Raw genomic sequence first — 21,395 nt, 5'->3', positions numbered from 1 at the left:
TGCTCTGCACCTTTGATTATGGCCCCATAGATAGCTGTGCCATATACAATGCTCTGCACCTTTGATTATGGCCCCATAGATAGCTGTGCCATATACAGTGCTCTGCACCTTTGATTATGGCCCCATAGATAGCTGTGCCATATACAATGCTCTGCACCTTTGATTATGGACCCATAGATAGTTGTGCCATATACAATGCTCTGCACCTTTGATTATGGCCCCATAGATGCTCCACATAAAGCTGTGCCATATATATAATGCTCTGCACCATTGCCCCATAGATGCTCCACATAAATCTGTGCAATATACAATGCTGCTGCTGCAATAAAAAAGAAAAAACCCACATACTCACCTCTCTTGCTTGCAGCTCTTCAGCGTCCCGTCCCGGCGTCTCTCCGCACTGACTGATCAGGCAGAGGGCGGCGCACACACTATATGCGTCATCGCGCCCTCTGACCTGAACAGTCAGAACAAGAGGACGCGAAGACAGAGCGGCGCCCAGCTGGTGGAACGTGGACAGGTAACTATGAGATACTTACCTGCTCCCGGCGTCCCTGGCTCCTTCTCCCGGACAGCTGGTCTCTGGGTGCCGCAGCCTCTTCCTCTTGTCAGCGGTCACCGTTACCGCTGATTAGAGAAATGAATATGCGGCTCCGCCCCTATGGGAGTGGAGTCCATATTCATTTCTCTAATGAGCGGTACCATGTGACCGCTGAACAGGGGACGAGCTGCGGCACCCGGAGACCGTGGGCCGGCAGGGGGAGCGCCGGGACTAGGTGAGTATGCGACACGCTCTCTCCCCCTCACCCATCGACCCCACCGCCGACCGTGACTCGAGTATAAGCCGAGAGGGGCACTTTCAGCCCAAAAATTTGGGCTGAAAATCTCGGCTTATACTCGAGTATATACGGTAAATTGTAATAGTACATGTAAATAATATAGGGGACTTAGTTACCATATATACTCGAGTATAAGCCGAGATTTTCAGCCCAAATTTTTGGGCTGAAAGTGCCCCTCTCGGCTTATACTCGAGTCATGATCGGTGGTGGGGTCGGCGGGTGAGGACTGTCATATACTCACCTAGTTCCGGCGTTCCTGGCGCTCCCCCTGCCCGTCCCACGGTCTCCGGGTGCCACAGCTCTTCCCCTGAGCGGTCACGTGGGACCGCTCATTAGAGAAATTAATAGGCTGCTCCACCTCCCATAGGGGTGGAGCCGCCTATTCATTTCTCTAATGACGGTGCCGGTGACCGCTGATAGAGGAAGAGGCTGCGGCACCGAAGACCAGCTGTCCGGGGGAAGGAGCGGGTCGCCGGGAGCAGGTAAGTATCGCATATTTACCTGTCCACGATCCACACGCCGGGCGCCGCGCCATCTTCCCGGCGTCTCTCCGCTCTGACTGTGCAGGTCAGAGGGCGCGATGACGCATATATTGTGCGCGCCGCCCTCTGCCTGATCAGTCAGTGCGGAGAGACGCCGGGACGGGATGCTGAGGAGCTGCAAGCAAGAGAGGTGAGTATGTGTTTTTTTTCTTTTTATTGCAGCAGCAGCAATGGCACAGATTTATGTGGAGTATCTATGGGGAAACGGTGCAGAGCACTATATGGCACAGCTATGGGGCAACGGCGCAGAGCACTATATATATGGCACAGCTATGGGGCAACGGTGCAGAGCACTATATATATGGCACAGCTATGGGGCAACGGTGCAGAGCACTATATGGCACAGCTATGGGGCAACGGTGCAGAGCACTATATATATGGCACAGCTATGGGGCAACGGTGCAGAGCACTATATATATGGCACAGCTATGGGGCAACGGTGCAGAGCATTATATATATGGCACAGCGGTGCAGAGCATTATATATATGGCACAGCTATGGGGCAACGGTGCAGAGCATTATATATATGGCACAGCTATGGGGCAACGGTGCAGAGCATTATATATATGGCACAGCTATGGGGCAATGGTGCAGAGCACTGTATGGCACAGCTATGGGGCAACGGTGCAGAGCATTATATATATGGCACAGCTATGGGGCAATGGTGCAGAGCACTGTATGGCACAGCTATGGGGCAACGGTGCAGAGCATTATATATATGGCACAGCTATGGGGCAATGGTGCAGAGCACTGTATGGCACAGCTATGGGGCAACGGTGCAGAGCATTATATATATGGCACAGCTATGGGGCAACGGTGCAGAGCACTATATGGCACAGCTATGGGGCAACGGTGCAGAGCACTATATATATGGCACAGCTATGGGGCAACGGTGCAGAGCACTATATATATGGCACAGCTATGGGGCAACGGTGCAGAGCATTATATATATGGCATAGCTATGGGGCAACGGTGCAGAGCATTATATATATGGCACAGCTATGGGGCAACGGTGCAGAGCATTATATATATGGCACAGCTATGGGGCAACGGTGCAGAGCATTATATATATGGCACAGCTATGGGGCAATGGTGCAGAGCACTGTATGGCACAGCTATGGGGCAACGGTGCAGAGCATTATATATATGGCACAGCTATGGGGCAATGGTGCAGAGCACTGTATGGCACAGCTATGGGGCAACGGTGCAGAGCATTATATATATGGCACAGCTATGGGGCAACGGTGCAGAGCACTATATGGCACAGCTATGGGGCAACGGTGCAGAGCATTATATATATGGCACAGCTATCTATGGGGCAACGGTGCAGAGCATTATATATATGGCACAGCTATCTATGGGGCAACGGTGCAGAGCATTGTATATATGGCACAGCTTTATGTGGAGCATCTATGGGGCCATAATGAATGGTGCAGAGCATTATATGTGGCACAGCTTTATGTGGAGCATCTATGGGGCCATAATGAACGGTGCAGAGCATTATATATGGCACAGCTTCCTATGGAGCATCTATGGGGCCATAATGAACTGTGCAGAGCATTATATATGGCACAGCTTTATGTGGAGCATCTATGGGGCCATAATGAACGGTATGGAGTATCTATTTTTAATTTTGAAATTCACAGGTACCTGCTGCATTTTCCACCCTAGGCTTATACTCGAGTCAATAAGTTTTCCCAGTTTTTTTGTGGCAAAATTAGGGGGGTCGGCTTATACTCGGGTCGGCTTATACTCGAGTATATACGGTAACTCTATTTTGATTTTAAAAAAAGCATAAAAGACATCCCATAGGTGACAAGTGTACCCATCGTAGTACCTAGAGCGGGGGCACCACATAAGAACCGGGGATCCAACCAGGCCTATGTATTACTGAACCATAGAAACAAACCAAGAATAGACCATAAACGGGGATCACCCAAGGCAATGGACTAAATATGAAAAAAATACAATCTTTATTGAAATGTCATTTATGGACATACAAAAACCCACATGGAGCACACACATTAAAAACATTTAAAAATGGTCAATGGGACCTATATACATAAACACTCGGCTCACAATAGAACCCTCCCCCTCGTACGGCACCTCCCACGCCCTTTCTGTAATAAAAAAGGCTAAGGTTGCATGGAGTGTGGGACGTCTGCATGAACAGCACCAAACATATATGATGGAATATTTGTATCTTAGGGCAACAGTTGCCCAAAAGAGGAGATGCACCAGTAAACAAATGCCTCACTTCAACAGGCTGTCTTATGACATGAACGAACAGATACGTGTGGAACAAACAACCCCACTAGCGATGTGAATATAATATAAACAACAAACCATATTGCATCAGTATATATACACATCAATAATAAATTGGGTTCTGAACCACAATGATGACAAACAGCATTGCTTGCTATGGAACATAACAATATGTAATCAAATAGATTATATAATGGTTCCACTAAAAGATGAAGTCATATAGTGAAACCTTACGCATACAATGCCACAGCCCCTGTGGTAAGGCACACAGACAACCTGCTGGTGGATGAAAAGAACATAAAAGAAACTGGCATGCAAACCCAAACGCTGTTCAGGCCCCATACACAATGGGGGGTGCCGACAGGAGGAGCAGAGACCCGACGCGTGTCGCCACAGCAGTGGCTTCGTCAGGGGTAGCTCCTGTGGAAATCCGGCGTCCTTATCTAGTCCGGTGATTGCTTTTTACGCAGCTGCAGCTGTGCAGCTTTTGCCAAATCCTTTGAGTCCATTTTAGCGTCCTCTTGACCCCTGACCTCTGCATGAACAGTCACATTTTCCTAGTGGAGGTCTACATCTCCTCCACTCGGATGACTGCGTGAACATCATAGAGTCCACCGGATTGGTGGTCTTTATAGGAATCATGCTAGGATTGGCTTTCGTCCTCCAGTAGAATGTATGTTGATTTTCTGTGGGGGGGAATTCTGGGGTGGTGTATGTCCTTCCTCCTAATCGGTGGTTATATGTGTCATTAAATTTGAGTCTCCCATAGAAATATGTGTTGTTATCCGTCCTTTGGTAATTGAAGGATCTGGTATGGCTCGTGTCCGAGGACTTCAGATGCATTTTGGGAGATTTGTATTCTGTAGCTAAGTGAATTTTCACTGGATGCTCTCTTGCTCGTTGAAATAGTTGGTGTAGGAACTGTGCCTATTTACAGTTGTGAGCAGCCTTTTATGTCATCTGATTCATGATGTGTGGCAGGGCTATCATAATGTATCCACGGGGTCAGAAGGGCGTGTTCTCTCTCCCCAAATGCATATTGGTTGGAAACTTGATGTGTATTGAAGCATTGAAGTGCACACGAGCTTCACGAACACACATGATCCTCCCTCATGTGCCTTAGGTTTTGGCCCTGAACTGTCATGCCCACAGGGCGTAATGACTAATGGGGGAATGGCAAAATATAGGCAGGAGAAGGGCTCGAGCTTTAGGGCTCATCTGCTGATGCGGCCGAGCTAGAATGTGTTGCGTTCAGAGAGCTCCATAATAATGGCAAATCGCTGCGGGATGGTTACTGGGGACATTCCGGATCATAGGCACGCTGTTGCCGTTGAGCATGAGTTACTGTGTGTGCACGCGCCGTTATGCCACTCAGCTGCCGCACACAGCCGGTAACCATGGGACCAGACCGGAAGTGTGACGGCAATGGGTAGGAGGAGTCTCCTGCATGTTTGAGGTGGATGATCAGGAGTTTGCCGTGTCCTCAGGGCTTTATGACAACCGCAGTATATAGATTAAGATAGGGATAAGAGTGATGAAGCCCTGCCAGCTTTTTGGCTGTGATCGCACACAGCCGCCAGCTATGGGCATCAGACTGGAAGTGTGACGGTAAAGCCTCTGTGTTACACGCGGTGGGTAAATGAGAGACTGTCGCGTCCTTAGGGCACCATGGCGACCGTAGCACGTGCATTAAGATAAAGGTAGGAGGAGTGGTGGAGTCCTGTATGTTCATTGGCTGTGTTTTCGTGCAGCACCGCCCCTGGAATCTCTGAACGTGTTTGCCTCTGCCAGGCAACACAGCTGCAGCTGCGTAAAAAGCAATCACCGGACTAGATAAGGACGCCGGATTTCCACAGGAGCTACCCCTGACGAAGCCACTGCTGTGGCGACACGCGTCGGGTCTCTGCTCCTCCTGTCGGCACCCCCCATTGTGTATGGGGCCTGAACAGCGTTTGGGTTTGCATGCCAGTTTCTTTTATGTTCTTTTCATCCACCAGCAGGTTGTCTGTGTGCCTTACCACAGGGGCTGTGGCATTGTATGCGTAAGGTTTCACTATATGACTTCATCTTTTAGTGGAACCATTATATAATCTATTTGATTACATATTGTTATGTTCCATAGCAAGCAATGCTGTTTGTCATCATTGTGGTTCAGAACCCAATTTATTATTGATGTGTATATATACTGATGCAATATGGTTTGTTGTTTATATTATATTCACATCGCTAGTGGGGTTGTTTGTTCCACACGTATCTGTTCGTTCATGTCATAAGACAGCCTGTTGAAGTGAGGCATTTGTTTACTGGTGCATCTCCTCTTTTGGGCAACTGTTGCCCTAAGATACAAATATTCCATCATATATGTTTGGTGCTGTTCATGCAGACGTCCCACACTCCATGCAACCTTAGCCTTTTTTATTACAGAAAGGGCGTGGGAGGTGCCGTACGAGGGGGAGGGTTCTATTGTGAGCCGAGTGTTTATGTATATAGGTCCCATTGACCATTTTTAAATGTTTTTAATGTGTGTGCTCCATGTGGGTTTTTGTATGTCCATAAATGACATTTCAATAAAGATTGTATTTTTTTCATATTTAGTCCATTGCCTTGGGTGATCCCCGTTTATGGTCTATTCTTGGTTTGTTTCTATGGTTCAAGTGTACCCATCGTAACCCAAAACTATAATCTTATAAGATCAGCATTTCTTGTGGTTAAAATGATTAGAAGGTTGTATTACATCTGTTTTTCTGCATTATGTCAATGAAAAGAAATGTATAATGCAGCAATTGTAAGGATTCTTGAGAGATTGATCATGGCTGTCTAATCCAATTTTTTTCTGACAAGTTTGGTTCTAGAATGGATTACGAGTACGAGTCATTGCATGTCATATTTTTTTATTTTTTTTCTGATAGTTTGATTTTGTACATCATAATATGAAATTAAACTGTTTAAAGTAATTAACACAAAGATTGGCACGATTATATTAAAAGTGGATCTAGAAAAGTTTGAGGCTAGGGCAGAGACGTGTCAAATTAAATTTACCACTGTTAAATGTTCTACACTTAAAAATGGCAAAATGCCAAAATTACTCAAAGAGCTAATCCCAAAATTGTAAATTATTCTCTGTTTGTAGGATAGAGTATAGCTTACGGAATAGTGAGGGTCTAACCACTAGAACCCCCAGCGATCCCGAGAACAGAGCTCTGACACCATAGAGGCAGGCTGTGCAGAACTACATTCTGATTGGAACAAAGGGGTGCATGCTCGACCTCCCCGCCATTCATTGTCTCTGGGACTGGGAGAGATAGCCGAGCACAGTGCTCCTCTATTTCCAGCAGCCCTCCGGTTCCAAAGCTTAGTCGGACATTCAGTGACCATAGAGTTATTCCCTGCACAATAGATATGGAATAACCTACTATTTCAGGAAATAACTTTAAATAAATGGGGGAGCACTGGATAAAACATGTACATGTATGAACAATATACATTGCTAAAAACAATTGTTTTAGCCACAATTTTCAAAAATGACACAGGAAACCAATTTGGTTTGTTTTTAATCGTGGTTGTGAAAAATGGATATCATAAGGATGTCAAAAACGGTCATAACCGACACAAGAAACAAAATATAGATGAAAAATGTTTCGTACACATTTGATCTTGACCTTCCAAGCAATGACCAAAGCCCCTTTTCTTAATCCAGGACTGTCTGTGCATAGAAACTCGCTTAGCAAAGATGAATATAAGATGTAAGGCTAAGTTCACATTTGTGTTCGAGGGCTTTGCGGAGGGCTGCGTACGTCCTCTGTTAAGCCCCGCATACTTCTGCATGCGTCCTGCGTACCTATCTTTAACATTCAGTACGCAGGACATGCGGATTATTCAGATGCGTCATTTTGACGCACCCGCCATCCGCACAAAACACAACTTGTTGCGTTCCGGTGCGGTCGACGAGCGCGTCAAAATGATGCATCCTCATGTCCTGCGTACCTAATGTTAAAGATACGTACGCAGGACACATGCAGAAGTATGTGGAAGTGGGCGGGGCTTAACGAAGGATGTACGCAGCCCTCCGCAAAGCCCCCGAACGCAAATGTGAACCCGGTCTAAAACTGATGCGCTTATCAAACAATAAAAGATTCAGGTTAAATCTAACAGATTACTTTTTAATTCTTAAACCTACAGTATTTTGTATTTTGTCTCTTTCAGGTCCTTCTTGTACTTTCAAACTGCTGAAGAAGATTGATGCACTTACTGACAAGCAGAAACAATGGGGACTAGATTTATATTTTGAAAACCTTTACCTAATCACACCAAAACTGGAGTCTTAATTCCGTTTTATGTGGGCACATACTGTACCTCACTACTTAAATGCAAGGCTGGTGTACTTCTAAGGAAAATCTAAATCAGATTGTATCTATTTCTCCATCACCACATTGGGGGACACAGGACCATGGGTGTAATGCTGCTGTCACTAGGAGGCTGACACTAAGCTGAGACAAAAAAAGGTTAGCTCCTCCCCTGCAGTATACACCCTCATGCTGGCTTCCAGAGACCCAGTTCAAGCTTAGTGTCCGTAGGAGGCACACTGGAATTTTTTCTTTAAAACCTTTCTATTTCCGGACGAAGGGGGCGACGGATTCTTTCATGTTCCGTTCTCCCCCGAACCAACAACAGGCGAGCAAGGGAGTTTCACCTCTCCGTACCCTCTCCTGCGACGTGGGATGCCACTGCCTGAGCTGATTCTAGGGGCGACGGGCCCCTTCAAGGGTCCGATCTCCCCCCAACTTTACAGACGAGCACTGAAGTATCACCTCCAGTACCCTCTTCTGCAGCCAGGCTCCATTGCCGGACATATGCCCTGCCCACCAGGTCTCACCCTCGGCTGTTCAGAGGCACCTCATCTTGTGGCGTCCGTGCAGCCCCCACTGCATCACCACTGATTATGCGGCTGATGGATGGTGGCGGACGGTTCCCTCTCCACCCCCCTTTTCAGGGGATGGTGGCCAGAGGCTCCCCAATCCCTGCACCGTCCTTATAACCCCGGGCACAGCTCACCAGGATCTGTGGGCAGCACTCCCAGCACTTCTTTATTGGGGTAAGTGCCTCGGGGGGGCAAAGGGGGGGTCGCCAGCGGCGGTCGGAGGGCTCCCTTTTTAGCAGTGGTACGTTCTTCTCCGGGTCCCATAGCCTCCGGTGCGCAGCGGCGTCGCGCAAATTTAGTCCCCGGCTTCGGCCTAGCTCGGCCGTTCTTCCGATAGGCTCCGCCCCTTTTTTTGCATCATCGGCGGCGCCGCCCCCCCGGTCCTGGCGCTACTCGCTCTCTGCGAGACTTCCTATTTTACTCTCGGTGGCCATCTTGGATCTTCTCCTGCACACTGCAGCTCCAGATCTTCCGGCCGCAGCTTCTCCACGTGCAGCGCTGCGAACACCGACTGTCTCCGACTCCACCGCTCTTCCTCTCTCCTCGGTGGGACACAGGACCTCGGGTAAGGAGACCACGTCAGGTCCTCCCCAGCAGCGCCTCCCTCACTTCATTATCTTAGACCCTGCAATCTGTTACCTAGGGTACACCATGTCCCAGACAAGGTCTAAAACCTCAAAGGTGCATACTACCTTTTTTTCTGCGTGTACCACCTGCCAGGCCCCACTTCCTCGGCCTCAGATTTCCCCCCTCTGCTCAACCTGCGATGCCCCAGGTGCCCAGGAGCCCTCCACCGCCACCGACTCAGGCGTATCTAGTCCCCCCCGCGTGGGTTGCCTCTCTGTCTCAGTCTGTGGATTTTTTTAGCCAATGCTATCAAATCCATTCAGCACCCTCCTGGGGAGCGGGGCAATCCTTTTCTCGGATTAAGAGATCCCTCCGTAGCAGGGGAATCATCGGCCAGCAGGGGCCGCTCTCTCCAGAAAGAGGCACGGTCATCCAGAAAACGGATCCGCTCTGCCTCTCCTGAGCACTCACCACGCCACTCAGCTTCTGGCGGCTCTGCCTCTCGCTCACCCTCGTTAGGGGGCCGTAGCGTTCACGACTCTGAATATGAGTCTGATGTATCCTTAGACCCGGATGCTCCTGAGTTCAGATCTACAGTTGACTCCCTCATTGAGGCTGTCAATCACGCCCTTAAAGTGGACGATAACCCTAATCCTGGTCCGGAACATTCAGTTTCCTTTACTAGAAACAAGCGTTCCCATAAGACATTCGCTTCTCACCCAGATTTTCTGGATATTGTCAAGCGACACAGGGAGCGCCCGGATAAGCGTTTCACAGGCAAAAAGACCCTGGAATCGAAATATCCCTTTCCCACAGATCTTGTTAAAGACTGGACGGAATCCCCTTTGCTAGATCCTCCGGTTTCTCGCCTAGCGTCCAAAACCCTCTTGTCCGTTCCTAATGGCGCCTCAATCAAAAATCCCACAGAGCGCCAGCTAGATTCCCTAGCTCGCTCAGTGTACGAAGCCTCAGGATCTTCATTTTCTCCTTCCTTTGCCGCGGCTTGGGTGGCCAAGGCAATGGTTTCCTGGGCAGATGCCCTAGCAAAATCTGTTCACGAACAGGACCTTCCCTCTGAGATGGCGGACCTCGCCAGACAAATTGCCATGGCCGGTGACTACGTAATGTACGCTTCTCTCGATGCAGCAAACTGTGCAGCATCGGCAGCTTCTAATGCCATCACCATCAGAAGGGCCATTTGGCTCAGAGAGTGGCGCGCAGATTCCTCCTCAAAAAAGTCGCTGATTTCTCTCCCTTTTCAGAGTGGGCGTCTTTTTGGAGAAAAACTAGACCAGCTTATCTCCGACGCTACAGGGGGAAAGAGCAAGTTCCTTCCCCAACAGAGGCCCAAGACTGCTTTCCAGCGTCAACCATATTTTTGCTTTCGGCCCTTTCGTAGCAGTCCAGCCTGGTCCAATCCTGCCGCCCCTTCCAGATTGGACCGATCCGCTCGCTCAGACAGGGACGTTCGTCCCTCTTTTAGGCCAAATCCACCCTGGCGAGGAAAGCCTAGGCAGCCCAGAACCAGAGGGTCCAGGCCTGCCAGATTCCCTTCGCAATGACTCGCGAACTTGTCCAGACGACACCTCCAAAGTAGGCGGACGCCTACTTCTTTTTCAGCAAGTCTGGCTCTCCGTCATACACGACGAATGGGTCAGGGATCTGGTGTCGTCTGGCTACAAAATAGAGTTCTCTGCCTCCCCCCCAGCTCGGTTTTTTCCCTCTCGCCTCCCCAGTTCGGGCGCCCAGTCTCGCGCACTTCTTTGCGCCATTCATTCCCTCCGCCAGTGCGGGGTCATTGTTCCGCTTCCGGAACACGAGAGGTTCAGAGGTTTTTACTCAAATCTCTTCGTCGTGCCAAAAAAGGACGGGACAGTGCGTCCCATTTTAGACCTGAAGCTCCTGAACAAGTGCGTAAAGGTACGGCACTTCAGGATGGAATCTCTCCGGTCGGTCATCGCCTCAATGGAGAGGGGGGAATTCCTGGCATCAATAGATATCAAGGATGCCTATCTCCATATTCCAATATTCCCGCCTCATCAAAGGTTCCTCCGTTTTGCCATCCTGGACGACCATTTCCAATTCACAGCCTTACCCTTCGGTCTTGCCACGGCACCCAGGGTCTTCACGAAGGTCATGGCGGCCGTCATGGCAATTCTTCACTCTCGCGGAGTGGTCGTGTTGCCGTACTTAGACGACCTCCTTATAAAGGGTCCAATCTTTTCAGGCCTGCGAGGCAAGCGTCCAGATTACCTTGGATTCGCTTTCGCGCCTGGGTTGGTTGATCAACTGGGACAAGTCCTCCCCCATTCCTGCCCGTCGGATCTCCTTTTTGGGAATGATCCTGGACACCTCAAGGGGTCTGGTCTTACTCCCTCGGTCCAAGGCCCGAGAGCTTCTGCTTGGAGTTCGGACACTCTGCCATCCTCATCCCCGAACCATTCGCTTCGCCATGAGGATCCTGGGCAAAATGGTAGCCGCAATGGAAGCGGTCCCCTTTGCCCAACTCCATCTTCGCCCCTTGCAACAGGCTTTATTGGACAACTGGGACAGGAGTCCCTTATCACTCGACCGTCCATGTCCTTTATCTCCGCGGACCAGACAAGCCCTGTTATGGTGGACCCTGGGTGCCTCTCTCCTCCAGGGGAAATCCTTTCTCCCGATCCGATGGTTTGTGGTAACCACCGACGCCAGTCTTCTCGGCTGGGGTGCGGTGTTTCTTCACCACTCTGCCCAGGGTCGCTGGACCCTTCGGGAGTCGAGGCTCCCTATAAACATTCTGGAGATTCGGGCGATTAGGCTCGCCCTGATTCGTTTTCACCCCCTGCTCGCGGGTCGCCCGATCCGAATCCAATCGGACAATGTCACAGCAGTGGCATACATAAACCACCAGGGGGGTACCCGCAGCAGGGCGGCGATGCAGGAAGTCTCACACATCCTTCGGTGGGCCGAAGCCAACCATTCCACCATTTCCGCGGTGCACATTCCAGGCGTCGAAAACTGGGCGGCGGACTTTCTAAGCCGTCAGGGCCTTGCCTCGGGGGAGTGGGAACTCCATCCGGAGGTGTTTCGGCAGATCTGCCTTCGCTGGGGGACCCCGGACGTGGATCTGATGGCGTCCAGGTTGAACGCCAAGGTTCTCAATTTCATTGCTCGTTCCCGGGACCCCCTTGCCATCTGAGTGGACGCGCTGATATCCCCGTGGCATCAGTTCCGACTGCCCTATGTGTTTCCTCCTCTTCCCTTACTGCCGAAGGTAATACGGAAGATCAAGACGGAGGGAGTTCCGGTCATCCTGGTCGCGCCGGATTGGCCTCGTCGCGCTTGGTACGCGGAGCTCATTCAGCTCGTAGCCGACGTTCCCTGGCGCTTACCAGACCGCCCAGATCATCTTCTTCAGGGGCCGATCTGCCACCAGAACTCAGGGGCCCTACGTTTAACGGCGTGGCTGTTGAAACCTGGATTTTAACTCGAGCCGGTTTCTCTCAGCAGGTCATTCCCACCTTGTTAAGCGCTCGCAAGTCGTCTTCCGCTTCTATCTATCATCGCACCTGGAAAACTTTCTTCTCGTGGTGCAGGCTCCGAGGTCGCCCTCCGCTCATATTCTCTATTCCTGGCATCTTGGATTTTCTTCAGTCCGGTTTGGACTCCGGCTTGGCTCTGAGTTCCCTCAAAGGTCAGATTTCAGCGTTATCTGTTTTATTCCAACGTAGGATCGCTGCCAGCCTTCAAGTTAAAACTTTCATTCAGGGGGTCTCACATGTCGTACCCCCCTACAGAATGCCGTTGGAGACCTGGGATCTCAACTTGGTTCTGGGGGTTCTTCAGGAACCTCCTTTTGAGCCTCTTCAGGACATCCCGCTTTCGGTCCTATCCTGGAAGGTTGCCTTCCTTGTGGCCGTAACGTCTATCAGACGGATCTCAGAATTGGCCGCTTTATCCTGCCGAGCTCCTTTTCTTGCTTTCCACCAGGACAAGGTAGTCCTTCGCCCATCTCCGGATTTTCTCCCTAAGATGGTGTCCTCTTTTCACCATAACGAGGACATCATTCTTCCCTCTTTTTGTCCGCAGCCAAAACACAGGGTTGAAAAAGCCCTTCATACTCTGGACATCGTACGGGCCCTTCGGAGGTACATTTCCAGAATGGCTCCTTTCAGAAAATCAGACTCCCTTTTCGTTCTCCCGGAGGGTCACAGAAAGGGTTTGGCTGTGTCTAAAGCCACGATAGCCAGATGGATTCGTTCTGCTATCCAAGAATCCTATCGAGTCAGGGGCAGACCTATCCCGGCAGGGATTAGGGCTCACTCCACTCGGTCGATGGGTGCTTCCTGGGCCATCCGGCACCAGGCAACGGCGGAGCAGGTTTGCAAGGCCGCAACGTGGTCCAGCCTGCATACCTTCACAAGGCACTACAATGTCCACATCCATTCCTCTGCGGACGCGGCTCTTGGCAGACGTGTTCTGCAAGCAGCCGTCGCGCACTTGTAAGTCAGATGGTACACGGAGTTGTTTGGTTGTATTGTTTCCCGCCCAGGGACTGCTTTGGGACGTCCCATGGTCCTGTGTCCCCCAATGTGGCAATGGAGAAATAGGGATTTTTGTGTGTACTCACCGTAAAATCCTTTTCTCCGAGCTACTCATTGGGGGACACAGCACCCACCCTGTTCGGCTCTTTACTGTTTTCAGTTTTATGACTTTCTTGGACATGTTGTACTCTACTGTTACATGGTACTTTGTTGTTATTCTCCTACTGCTTTTGCACTGAACTGGGTCTCTGGAAGCCAGCATGAGGGTGTATACTGCAGGGGAGGAGCTAACCTTTTTTTGTCTCAGCTTAGTGTCAGCCTCCTAGTGACAGCAGCATTACACCCATGGTCCTGTGTCCCCCAATGAGTGGCTCGGAGAAAAGGATTTTACGGTGAGTACACACAAAAATCCCTATTTTATTATTAAAATGAACATTTATTAATCTAGCTAGAGAGTGACAGAACTCTATCATCCAGGTGTATTTACCCTCTGCCTACCATCCTAGACTAAAGCCCCCTCCATGCGTCCTGGTGATTCCAATACTTGAAAAAACAGTACCGGTGAGGTCCGTGTCCGTATGACACCATCCATGTGCTTGAAAAAAACAGCCGCACTCAAGATATGGCACATCGCCACAGTCAGCTCCACGCTCCGGACCCTCAGCTGCCTTTGGGATCGTGTTCCCCTTCCGTGTTTTACCGGACCCCCTGAACAATTCCCAGAGTGCACGCCATTTTTTCTACAATGACACCGTACATGTGGCATGCGTCTGTACGTGTCAATGTGTATCATAAATGTCGTCCATGTGCACCATCAGTGTGACAAGTACTGTAATAGAATGAAGAATATAAATGACAGATATTTAGGCGCTAGATGTGCAAAGATAGAGAGAGATGATAGATACATAGATGTCAGTGAGACATTTAACAGTGCAGTGTCTGTGTAGTTTTCTGTACTTGTATTTAGCACAAAAATAAATACAGCAATGAAAAAAATGACATAGGGTCCCCCTTATTTTTAATAACCAGCTGAGGGAAAGCCGACAGCTGGGGGCTAGTTTTATTATTCTGGGAAGTGGCAAATATCCATGGAGCTTCCCAGCCTATTAATAACAGCTCACAGCTGTCTGCCTAGCCTTTACTGATTAAAAAGGTGGGGAACAAACTTAATTTTATTTTTTTTAGGGTCCTCCTTTTTAACAACCAGTAAAGGCTACACAGACAGCTGTGAGTTATTAAAAGGCTGGGTAGGGGCCATCGATATTGGCCCCTTCCCAAACCAGTAAGACCAGCCGTCAGCCACCCCTAGTAATGACTCATCCATTAGATGTGCCAATTTTGGCGCTTAAATACGTCTGTTCTAGTGATGAGCGAATATACTCATTACTCGAGATTTCTCGAGCATGCTCAGGGGTCCTCCCGAGTATTTTTTAGTGCTCAGAGTTTTAGTTTTTCTTGCCGCAGCTGAATGATTTACATCTGTTAGCCAGCATAAGTACGTATTTTTTTTACATATTTTACATAGTGTTGTCATTACTTCTTTGGGAATTTGAATGAGCAGACCACTCTCATATTTTAAATATCAATAAATTACAGTTCGTCAACTTTGCCTGTTTTTCATTACTATATTTATTTTGCATTTTATGCAGCCTGCGAGATTTACTGAAAACTGTGTGACAAGATGTTGAGTATATATTCTATTCCTCTGGTAGTATTTTCCCTTAAAGAGGTCGTCTAAAGTTCATTTATTCAGAGGTGGTATGAAGAGAGAAGCATATATTGGGTCAGTGCATGGCCGAGCCCCTGGCCCTAACTGCAGGCTCTCCGATGCTGCAAGCAGAGGCATTCTTGCTTTTGTAGCATTGAAAGAACTTGCGGGCTCTGAAGCTGGTTTGATCTGGCCACCTCCAGAGCAACATATACACCTACAAGGTGGCCAATACCTTTGGCAATGACCAGTACACTAAAGTTTTATAAAGTCTCTCTGCAGTTTACCTCGTTAAAATTCCTCTCTATTTTCAAGAACAATGTTTCTTGTTTTTATAAGAACTTTGCAATTTCACCCATTTCACAAGATGAACAACACCTATAATAATTTTTGAGATATGGTTGCATGTACTCCATTGCATGCGTTTGCAGACAGTCTTGCTTTTTTATGTAAAGTATAAATGCAGCAGAGATCCTGTCCCAATTTTCCTGATGGAAAATCCACAGTGGTTTACAGTGACAGTGTAGTGCATGAGATGTGTTATCAATTTCTTTTACATTCTGCGAGAATATCAATGTTATGGGAAACTCTACGTGGAAATCTATCAACTCTAAAAAGGGCTTGTTATGGGCTCACCCGGTGAGGTGGAATCTCTATGCAGTAGGTCAGGCAGACAAAGGCAATAGCACAGCAAACAAGACTTTGAAGGATGGCACGTTTACCAGGAATTACCAGAACTTGCAGAAAATAAATGGTTAAAGACAGAGTTGTATGTTAGCAGAAGAAGTTGGTCTTTGGTAGGGTGGCTGCAGCAATGAAAAGGCAAATGGAGTACATGCGCATAGAGAAGATATGTAGAATGTGTAGTGTGAACATCACAAGAGAAGAGTTTATGCTTACAGCAGAGCAGACAAAGGGTTAAAGAAACAGGTCTGCCGCAGGAAATAAATGCAGATAGAAGAGAAACAAATGGGAGTTTACTGAAGGAAAGATTGCTAGCTGAGAGAACTCAATGGTGAAGCAAACTCCAAAGCACAAGCTAATTGAATGTAAAGCTTGCTAAATACTCGGACACACATGGCTGCCAGAGTCGGGCTTCAAAGGCTTAGGGTGATGTCACAGGAGTTTGTTGGGCTACTTGAGAAAGCCAGTGTGAATAACAGCAAAGGCTGGTAGAAATAGGTGAATGGACAAGGGCCCAGCCCTGGAGCCGAGACAGGTGAGTAACAGTGCTTACACAGACAGACTTGGACCTGTTAAGAGGAGCAACTTGCACCAAGAACCACCCTGGCCTTCACCCTTTTACCCTATGCAAAGATCTGGATTTAAAACACAAAGTAAACACCGGATGGTGGAACAAGTTTGAATAAAGCAATCAATAAGCCAGGTCAATAATAACGGGATGGAGCCAAAGATGAAATCAGTAAGAAGGGATGTAGGAGGTGGATTGCTGATTTCAGGACCAGAAGGACAGAATTGTGAGGCAAACAGAGGCCTATTCCAGTCCAGGCTCAGCAGTAAGGATCAACATAAGAAACAACTTTGGTAAATATAAACTAAACTCCCAAGGACAGAGTGTCAGGAGAAGATTATATGGGGTGCTGTGTTCAGAAATTGGCCTGCTGACCTGCCTGCCATTGGCTCATCAGTAAGACCTAATGTGCATAACGCAAAGCCAAAACAGTTGAACAGCAGTGAACACCGTCCAACATAAAGTGTTAACCAGTTACTGGCTTCTTGCTGGACCACATGTATTTTACCCAACGATAGAGGTTAGAAACATTAACTTAACAATACTGGCACTACAGATTACAATGCACGTCACCTCTTGCTATATAATGTGCGACCTAATGGGGGTGTCCACTTTCTCTCCTTAGTGAAGCTTTCTTCACAAACACTTCTGTCCATATAATGGCTGCTTGTGAAGGAACATGTGACCAGACCAGTCCGTCAGCTGGTCACAAACTCCTCCATCGGCATTGAAGAAAAGAAGGTCTGGTCAGTGTGAAAGAAAATTCATCAAAGTAAATTAATAGTTGATAAGAAGTTTTACTAGACAGTCTGAAGAAGTGCCAGATTTATCCTGCAGCATGAACTACTGTGGTGCATTTCAAAACGTTACTTCCAAAATAACAAGTTATCCCTTGGATAGGGGTAACTTGTTGATTGTAGGGGGTCTGATCACTGGAACTTCTAAGAAGTCTGGAACCCCAAGAATAGAGATTTGCAGCCCCGTCTTGCATGGAGTGAAGGTTCGGATACTTGACCTCGATGCGCACAGGACTGCAGTGGTCGAAGCAATCAGAATCCAGCGATTGGCAAGTTATCGCCTGCCCTATGGGATAACTTGTTTTATTGGTTATAACCTTATAAGACTGGCAAGTCTAAGTTTGCATGGCCTAACACTGCATTTGCACATGTATGTGTCACATTTTGTATGCACCAGATACTGTATGAGGCTTTCAAGTTTGGATCAGAACACAGGGATGTATGCACAGAGCCTAAAATGTAGACCTCTTTAATCAAACCCGTTGTGTATGCTTGTTTTGTTTTGGAGCGTTTCAGAGAAAAACATACTTTAAATGCTGTTAGGGACAGAGACATAAGGTAGACTAGTCGAATAGGTCACTCCTTGGTGACTTCTCCTTTACTGCTGCCAATGACTGACAATTCTCTCCTTATACACAACAGCATCACTCAAGGAGAGCGGGCAGGGAGAAGCAGCCAGGGACTATCATTTTTAACTAGAACCTATGTGGCTTGGTCTCCGATCGGAATCTTAAGTGTGTTTTCTGAAATGGTGCAGCTGTCACCTCACCAGTAAATGTGCTGGAGAGGGACAGCAGAGGGATCGGAAGACAAATATGCAATTTTTTTTTTTATAACATGCTGTCCCAGGATCCAAGAAAAAAGTTGAACAATGCGTCTAAATACTTTTGTGTGTTAAAAAAAAAAGTAGGCACAGAGGCCAACACCTGGATTTATGACCAATTGTTATATCAGTCACTTATTTGTAAGCTAGTCTTATGATGGGGCCAATGTGATCCAAAAACTTGCAAATATATTTCTGAATAGACAAAGCAGGTAATCACTCCATTTTTGTTCTACGCATTTCTTCCTTTCGTCCAATAGATGGCAGAATTTAGCAAGATACTGCAAGCGCTTGCTCACAGGGCTTTAAATAGGACTGATGACACTTTCAGATGGCTTGGTCATGTGATATCTTCCAGCGTGACCAGCTTTACAATACTGGTAAGGATTACTGCTGCATGCAATGTCATCTCCGGTGCACAGAGGAATCCGAACTATGAAGGATTTCTTGGAGGAAACAGAAATGAACTTACTTGAATGCAAGGTCTGTTTTGAAAAGTACAGACAACAGCAACGATATAGGCCCAAAAACCTTCCATGTGGCCATATTATATGTCAAGGCTGTGTGTCATCTCTCTGTCTCCCTGGAAATCAGAGGCTAGAGTGCCCATTTTGTCGTAAAACTTGCAGAAAACAAGAGACAAGTGTATGCCTTCCTATTCTACATCTATTGGACATCTTGGGGCGTGTGGTTCCAGATCAGCCTGAAGCTTCATCTGCAGACTGTGCCAGAAGTTCAGTATCAAAACTTAAATCTGCACGTTTTAACCTTACCATGTCGTTTGGTGGTTGGGGTGTACTTTTTAATCCAAATGGCATTGCTTTCTGCACCACATCCAAGTGCTTGGTTGTGTCACATGATGGAAAGAAAAGAATTGCCAGATTTACAATGAATGGAAAGTGCTTGCAACAAACTGGGACAAAAGCGGGTTCCGAAAATGCTGTTATTTACCCAGCTGATGTAGCAGTAACATTTGATGGCCTCATAATTGTGACAGATGCAGGAGATCAATCACTTAAGGTATTCAGTCAGTCCGGGATGTGTAAGTTGGTAGTTAAACAGCCATTCAGCTTGCCCTGGGGCTTGGGCATAACCTCTAAAAATGAAGTTATAGTCTCTGATCCCGACAATGGAAATCTTGTTCTTTTAGGTATTGACTTTGCCAATGGAAACATCCAAAAGTGTTTAGAAATTTGTTCACATTTGAGCCATCCCAGAGAAATTGCTGTGTGCCAGACAAGTGGAGAAGTTATTGTGGTGGAACACCTAACAAAGAACCACAAGGACTCCAGTACCTGCATGAAACTGTTTAGTAATGAGATGAAACTGTTAAAACAAATTGATAGTTTCAGCTTGAGTTTGCTTTTACCTTTAGCTGTACATACCTCTGGAGTGACATTTGATCAGTCAGGTAATATTTTATTAGCAGACATTAATAATAGATGTGTCATTTGCCTTCAGAGAACGCAAGGCTTTAATACCATAAAGCATGTTGTTGCCAGTGGCCTGTCTTACCCAGTGGCATTAGCTGTGTTAGAAGATGGCTCTGTTGCGGTGTTGGACAGTGGTAATCACTCAGTTCTAGTTTATGCTCCATAATCACTCGCATGTTTTCTCCAAGCACACAATCTTATAACTGTAATTCTTATCAAAGCTTATGGCCCTTTCACAGTGTTATTCCCTATGTTCAGTGGTCCCCTGTCTGGGCTTACATCCCTAATCCCCCAGCAAAATGGGATTCGTGCATGTGCCACAACAGGGCCATTGACTTTAATAGTGCTGACTGAGTGAATGTGTGGAGGTGGACAATCACCTGAAGTAGACAGTGTCTGGGTGTCACAAAAGAGCACGCGTTGACTCTGTCAGCACCATGATAGCCAATGGCCCCTTTGGCGCATACTCTCAAATCCTGTTTTGCAGTGGGGTTGAAGCAAGCCCCGATGGTAACACTGAACAAGGGACAAAGTGAAAGCATCCTTAGAGAAGAAAAAGGTGGACTTTATAACCCATCAGTAAATACAAATGCAGTCATGGCAGTTTGCACCTTTTCACACTTACTTTATGATGTTCGGAGGTGCTGGTCAATGTTTTTATTTTTGCAATTGATAAATACAGGTTTCAGCATCTTGATTAATAAAGAAAGACATAATGGCTTGAGATCGGTGATGTAGGGGAAAAAACAGCTCTAGGCATGTGTTAATAAAATTGAAACAGTGTCAACAGAACTAAGTAAAGTAAAAAATGTAAATAAGACCCTACGCCAAATAATAGGAGGGCCTAAAGAAGTAAACACTATGGACACTGCCAACATAGAGTTTAAATATTGAAGACATGGAATAAATAATCCAATAAAATTAAACAAAATTTTATTACATACACATAACAAAAGGCATACATATATATAAGCATAGGTATAGACATAGTCAATAGCAAGACTCAGGTGTTAGAGTACATAATATAATAGAATGTTATAAAGTGCTAGTGCTGGAATAATCAAGTCATGGTGACTGCTCAATGTAACTAACCTGATTGAGAAAATGCCAGTATATGAGTAGCAGTCATTAATACATAAGAATACAAGCAATATGTAGTAGTACTATATATAATATTGCAAGTGCTTAGCTAATATTGCATTCAGCCAAAGGAGACATCCCTAGTTAACTCTTACCCATATTTCCCCATGTGGAGTATCACGCCAGCAGCCCCGACTCGCGTTTCAAAAGGGTGTCTATTTTGGCTGAATGCATTATTAACTAAGCACTTGCAGCCTTATATATATAGTACTGCTACGCTTTGCTTGTATTCTTATGTATTAATGACTACTACTTATTTACTGCCATTTTCTCAATCAGGTTAGTTACATTCAGCAGTCACCAACACTTGATTATTCCAGCACTAGCACTTTATAGCATTTAATTATATTATGTACTCTCCCTGCAGCAATACTACTGAATCACAGTCTTGCTATTGACCATGTGTTAATAAAATGTATACAGCTATTGCTGGAAAAACATTGCTTCAATTTTTACTTATTCTTAAGTAAATTCTTAACATCTTAAACCACCTGCAAGTAGACAATTAAGAATATCACTGGACTACAATGCCTTGGTGCTGGGTAATTTACTGATGTATCAATATTTAATTTTATATTATTT

At 46.9% G+C, this 21,395-nt stretch overlaps 2 protein-coding genes across 3 annotated transcripts in view; both read left to right on the top strand.

The window, feature by feature from the left end:
* The window catches only part of LOC143782474 (thiopurine S-methyltransferase-like), an 81,023-nt gene extending 65,754 nt beyond the window's left edge, over positions 1 to 15,269 (top strand). For both annotated transcript variants that reach the window (XM_077269948.1, XM_077269949.1), the window contains exon 9: positions 7,853 to 15,269. In XM_077269948.1, the coding sequence (XP_077126063.1) occupies positions 7,853 to 7,974 (122 nt within the window). In that variant the 3' untranslated portion in view covers positions 7,975 to 15,269. The remainder of the gene's footprint in view (positions 1 to 7,852) is intronic.
* A 3,313-nt stretch (positions 15,270 to 18,582) lies between these two features.
* On the top strand, positions 18,583 to 20,748 carry NHLRC1 (NHL repeat containing E3 ubiquitin protein ligase 1). The gene has a single exon (XM_077267665.1). The coding sequence runs from the start codon at positions 18,643 to 18,645 to the stop codon at positions 19,837 to 19,839; it is 1,197 nt and encodes a 398-aa protein (XP_077123780.1). The 5' UTR covers positions 18,583 to 18,642; the 3' UTR covers positions 19,840 to 20,748.
* Positions 20,749 to 21,395: the final 647 nt, after the last annotated feature.

Source organism: Ranitomeya variabilis, chromosome 6 (assembly GCF_051348905.1).
Source record: "Ranitomeya variabilis isolate aRanVar5 chromosome 6, aRanVar5.hap1, whole genome shotgun sequence".
Lineage (NCBI taxonomy): Eukaryota > Metazoa > Chordata > Amphibia > Anura > Dendrobatidae > Ranitomeya > Ranitomeya variabilis.
The sequence above is the reverse complement of the archived record's forward strand: the minus strand, read 5'-3'. Positions and strand labels throughout refer to the sequence as shown.